The 6,406-nt window shown below is 34.4% G+C and overlaps 1 protein-coding gene across 1 annotated transcript; it reads right to left on the reverse strand.

The window, feature by feature from the left end:
• Positions 1–4,460: 4,460 nt before the first annotated feature.
• On the reverse strand, positions 4,461–5,009 carry LOC141685723 (uncharacterized). The gene has a single exon (XM_074490811.1). It carries the CDS (start codon positions 5,007–5,009, stop codon positions 4,461–4,463), a length of 549 nt encoding a protein of 182 aa, XP_074346912.1.
• Positions 5,010–6,406: the final 1,397 nt, after the last annotated feature.

The raw sequence follows: 6,406 nt of genomic DNA on the forward strand, positions 1-6,406 counted from the left end.
GTGGTTATCCAAACTTTTCAACCGGATAAAATCAGAATATAAGAACAGAGAATGATGTATTTTGTGTGAATTTAACAACCAACCTTTTATTTTTTCTATCTCAATGACCAAATCTATTGCAAGTATTATATAGGTGTCCAAAAGACATGTCCTAAGACACGTCCATACATGTCCAAAAGACATGTCCTAAGACACGTCAATACATATCCAAAAGACATGTCCTAAGACACATCCATACATGTCCAAAAGACATGTCCTAAGACACATCCATACATGTCCAAAAGACATGTCCTAAGACACATCCTTTGAGGTATGCGATTGTGTCTAAAAGACAAGTCTTTTCACATTAACACGAACTCCCGCCAATACCGAAAATCATAATAAACTCAAACAAGCATGCACTCTGCACTCTCCCGACTTGTTTGATGAAATATTAAAATCACATTGGTCAACTAGTTAATCCAATTACACTAAAATATCTAACAATCCTCCCCCATTTTAGCGTAATCCATGATTAACTAAACAAAATAACAACAAACAACAAATTTATGCATAAATGAAATATCATGATGATTGAATTTCATATTAGTATATTACACATTCCAGATATTTGAATATCAAGGTATCACAACTGATTGAACCTCTGTTATTCATAATGAATACATGAAGATAATATACATATAAATTTACATTCTCAAATGTTCTCACTTGACACTATCTTTTACTAGCTTTGTGTCCTAATCCTTCATAAGTATAATAAAGTGAAGTCATAACTTCTTGAAGCGGCTAAACTTCATGCTCACATAGGTAGCTCTTTTATTCTTGCACCTGCATATGCAATTTTTCAATAGAACTATTAAGAAGATAAACTTCAACCTCCTCAACTTGCAGGTCTGAACACATACCTTGGGATGATACTATTAATGTGTTCCAATCCTTAGATGTTAAGCTTTCCGCATTGAATTCAACATCTAATGTCATATTAGATGGGAATTGGGTATCTCAACATGAGAAATTTTAGATGGACTTTAATCCCACCCCTACAGCCGATTTGTACACAAGATCTCTTCTCAACCCTTTGGTCAAATGATCAGCTAAATTATGTTGAGTTCTTATAAACTCCACGAATATAACACCATGCATGATAAGCTCTCGAACTGTGCTGTGTCTAACACCTAAGTGTCTAGACTTGCCTTTGTATATTTCTCTATAAGCATTAGCCAAGGCAGACTCACTATCACATCTGATAGATATGGGAGATATCGGTTTAGGCAACAATGGAATTTCATAAATTAGATTTCTTAGCCATTCAGCTTCTTTACCAGCAGCTGATAATGCTACAAACTCAGCTTCCATTGTTGAGTTAGTAATGCAACTCTGTTTTTTTGATGCCCAGGAAATAGCACCTCCCCCAAGAAGGAATACCCAACCACTCGTGGAAGAATGATCTTATTTATCACAAATCCAACTTGCATCCGAATGACCTTCAAGAATCGAATGAAATACAGTATAAGTCAAACCATAATCCATGGTTCCTTTTAAGTACTTGAACACTCGGCTTAAAGCTTGCCAATGATGTGAACTTGTTTTGCTGGTAAACCTAATAAGCTTACCAACAACACAGGCTATATTTGGCCTGATGCTTATCATGGCATACATGAGGCTACCAATCGCTCTTGAGAATTCAAGTTGAGATACTACAACTCCTTTACTAGATACTAGCTTAAGACTAGGATCAATAGGAGTGCTAACTGGAGGACAATTATTAAAGTTAAAGCTTTTTAGAATCTTCTCCATATAATGAGATTGAGAAATTGAAATACTATTTTTCGTACACTTGATCTTTATATCAAGAATCACCTCAGCCTCTCCTAAGTCTTTCATGTCAAAATTAGATGACAAAAATTTCTTGGTTTTATCCACTTGATTTTGGTCCGTAGCAAAAATCAACATATCATCTACGTATAAACAAATTATAACCCCTTTACTAGAAGCATCAAACATGCTATATACACAATTGTCTGCTTGGTTATGAAGAAAACCATTAGATAAAACCACACTATCAAATTTTTGATGCTAATCTTTTGATGCTTGTTTAAGACCATACAAAGATTTCTTCAATTTACACATCTTGTGCTCACTACCAGGCATAACAAACATTTCCGGCTGTTTCATATAAATCTCCTCATCTAATTCACCATTCAAGAATGTAGTTTTTACATCCATCTGATGAATTACAAGGTTGTGTATAGATGCAAGTGCTATCAACAACCTGATAGTAGAAATCCTAGCAACAGGAGCATAAGTATCAAAGTAATCAATACCTTCTTTTTGTCTAAGGCCTTGTATAACCAATCTGGCTTTAAATTTTTCTATGGTACTGTCCACTTTCATTTTTCTTTTGAAGATCCATCTGTTTCCTAATGCTTTACAGCCAGGAGGTATATCACTCGATTTCCATGTGTTATTATTCATGATAGAATCCATCTCATCCTGAATAGCTTCTTTCCAGAATGCAACATCCATTGATGTCATTGCTTCATTAAATGTTTTTGGATCCTCCTCAATAATAAAATAATATTGATACTCAGACTCAATCTCAACCTCATCTCTTGAACCTTCAACCAAATAAAGTTGAAAATCAGGTCCAAATGATTTGTTGTTTCTAGCTCTAAAACTTCTCCTTGGTTCAGAAGGTCCATGAACATCTTCAGTTTGAACCGGGTTCCTACTGAAAGAATTCTGAATCATGTCTCTTGGTCTAGGTATAGATGTAAATCTATTTTCATCAAAGACAACATCTCTTGACTCGATAATTGTATTCACAGATACATAATCATTAGATTCTAATACATAGAACCTATATGCAATGGAATGCTCAGCATACCCCACAAAAAACAATCTAAACCTCTTTCACCAAGTTTCTCCTTTTGGGTTCAGTGTGCCTTACAAATGCTCTACATCCCCAAACTCTCAGAAAACTCAATTTTGGTGGCTCTTTATACCAAAGTTCATAAGGGGTAAATTTATTCCTCTTAGTAGGAATCCTATTAAACAAATAACAGGCTGTTAACATAGCCTCACTCCAAAAACCTTCATTCCATCCCGAATAAGACAACATGGAATTAACCATCTCTTTCAAAGTCTTATTCTTCCTTTCTACCACACCATTTTATTGTGGTGTATAAGGAGCAGTGGTTTGATTGTATTATACCAGTAGATTGAAAGTATACTGGATCATAATACTCACCTCCTCTATAGTACGCGGATTTTTAATCATAGTACTTTTATGTAGCTCTACTTCTTCTTTATAGATTTTAAATTTATCAAGAGCTTCATCCTTAGTATTCAACAAATAAACATAGCAATATCTAGATACATCATCAATAAATATAATGATATATATTTTTTTCCCAACGAAGGTGTAGCATGAAAATCACATAAATCACTATGTATCAGTTCCAACACTTCAGATATCCTGTTTACATCCTTGAAAGGCTTTCTGGTTATCTTAGTTAACATACATGTTTTATATTTCTCATTGTTTATATCAATAGCCGGTATGAGACTCATTTTAGACATATCCTTTATTCTTTTATAATGTACATGTCCCAGTCTAGCATGCCACAATTTAGATTTATTCGAATTATTACTAGCACTATTAGAAGCCATACAAGCAGATTCATCCTCAAATGAGACATTAACATTCAACATAAACATGCCATTACATAAATAACCAAAGCCAACAAAAGTACCATGCTTTGACAAGATATACTCGTCACTTTCATACACTTGTTTGTAACCACAATTATTTAATACAACACCAGACAAGAGATTCTTTCGAATTCCAGAACATACAACACATTATTTAACAATACATATTTTCCAGAAGTAAAAACAAGCTTTACATTTCCTAGTCATTTTATTGGTTCAGTTGAAACATTTCCCATCTTTAACATAGATCCATCTTCGATTGGTTGAAAATCTTCAAACCAACGAAGATCTTTACACAAATGACTTGTTGCTCCAGAATCAATCCATCATGCTACATTATCATCCTGCACATAAAATGCCTCAGAGATTAGTGACACATAATTCTGCCCAGAATTATAATTTTGTACTAAAATCTGACCTTGTTGCTTTTCTGGATCCTTAGATCCACTTGGACCAGCGTTATGCTTGCCTTTACCAACCCGACAATCCTTCTTGAAATGACCAGGTTTGCCACACTTCCAACATGCCAATTTTGGTTTCTTGTTGGAACAAGTATTGTTATTTCCTTTTAACTTCCTCTTCTTACCATTTTCTTTGTTTGAATACTTAGAAGATCCACCATCTTCAACCATATTTACAGAAGAGTTACCGACTTGATTATTTCCCTTAGGATTATTCTCAATTTCTTAAGCCCTTAAAGCCACTTCAATTCTGAAGTGACTTCCAAGTTCAACCAAAGTCATCTCTTACTTATTATGTTTCAGGGTGTGTTTGAAATCTTTCCACGAGGGTGGCAGTTTGTCTATAACACTAGAAACCGAAATAAATTCATCCATTTTCATGTCGTGTTGAACAAACTGTCCCAAAATCCTTAACAGTTCATTATACTGTTCCATGACCGGTCTAGTATCAACCATTTTATAGTTAATAAAATTACTAACAAGAAACTTTTTGCTAGAAGCATCTTCAGCCATGTACTTGGATTCAAGGGAATCCCACAATTCTTTTGCAGACTCAACATTTTGGTATATATCAAAAAGAGAATCAGACATACCTTTCAAGATGTGAGCCTGATAGATGTAGTCATCATTCTCCCATTTGCAGCGTCTTTTAGTCTGTTCTACAGTTTCCTCCTCAATCATTTCTGGCATTAGATTACTCAAAACGTACATAACTTTTAATGTGGTTAACAAGAAATCCATCTTCTTTTGCCATCTTCTAAAGTCATGTCCCTCAAACTTGTCTAGTTTTGCAAACTTGCTAGTCATGTCTTTTACAGATTCGTTGTTCGCCATCTTCAGAAAACAAATTTGTTTCAATCTTTGTTGTAGAAAAATGGAAGATAACTTGGATTATTCTGAAGTCTTGGCAAACAATTTCAGATTGAAACAATTTGGTGGTTATCCAAACTTTTCAACCGGATAAAATCAGAATATAAGAACAGAGAATGATGTATTTTGTGTGAATTCAACATCTTTGTTGTAGAAAAAATGAAGGATAACTTGGATTATTCTGAAGTCTTGACAAACAATTTCAGATTGGAACAATTTGGTGGTTATCCAAACTTTTCAACCGGATAAAATCAGAATATAAGAACAGAGAATGATGTATTTTGTGTGAATTCAACAACCAACCTTTTTTTTTCTATCTCTATGACCAAATTTGTTGCAAGTATTATATAGGTGTCGAAAAGACATGTCCTAAGACACGTCCATACATGTCCAAAAGGCATGTCCTAAAACACATCCATACATGTCCAAAAGACATGTCCTAAGACACATCCATACATGTCCAAAAGACATGTCCTAAGACACATCCTTTGAGGTATGCGGTTGTGTCTAAAAGACATGTCTTTTCACATTAACACGAACCCCCACCAATACCGAAAATCATAATAAACTCAAACAAGCATGCACTCCGCACTCTCCCGTCTTGTTTGATGAAATATTACAATCACATTGATCAACTAGTTAATCCAATTACACTAAAATATCTAACAATCCTCCCCCATTTTAGCGTAATCCATGATTAACTAAACAAAATCACAACAAACAACAGATTTATGCGTAAATGAAATATCATGATGATTGAATTTCATATTAGTATATCACACATTCCAGATATTCGAATATCAAGGTATCACAACTGATTGAACCTCTGTTATTTATAATGAATACATGAAGATAATATACACATAAATTTACATTCTCAAATTTTCTCACTTGACACTATCTTTTACTAGTCTTGTGTCCTAATCCTTCATAAGCATAATAAAGTCAAGTCCTAACTTCTTGAAGTGGCTAAACTTCATGCTCACATAGGTAGCTCTTTTATTCTTGCACCTGCATATGCAATTTTTCAAAAGAACTGTTAAGAAGATAAACTTCAACCTCCTCAACTTGCAGGTCTGAACACATCCCTTGGGATGATACTATCTTAATGTGTTCCAATCTCTAGATGTTATGTTTTCCGCATTGAATTCAATTAGATGGGAATTGGGTATCTCAACATCAGAAATTTTAGATGGACTTTAATCCCACCCCTATAGCCGATTTCTACACAAGATCTCTTCTCAACCCTTTGGTCAAATGATCGGCTAAATTATGTCGAGTTCTTATAAACTCCACTGATATAACACCATGCATGATAAGCTCTCGAATTATGTTGTGTCTAACACCTAAGTGTCTAGACT

Source organism: Apium graveolens, chromosome 9, assembly GCF_009905375.1.
Source record: "Apium graveolens cultivar Ventura chromosome 9, ASM990537v1, whole genome shotgun sequence".
NCBI lineage: Eukaryota > Viridiplantae > Streptophyta > Magnoliopsida > Apiales > Apiaceae > Apium > Apium graveolens.

What these genes read in the sequence shown, in the direction of transcription:
- LOC141685723 (XM_074490811.1), bottom strand. Translation starts at nt 5,009, where the DNA reads ATGGCGAACAACGAATCTGTAAAAGACATGACTAGCAAGTTTGCAAAA.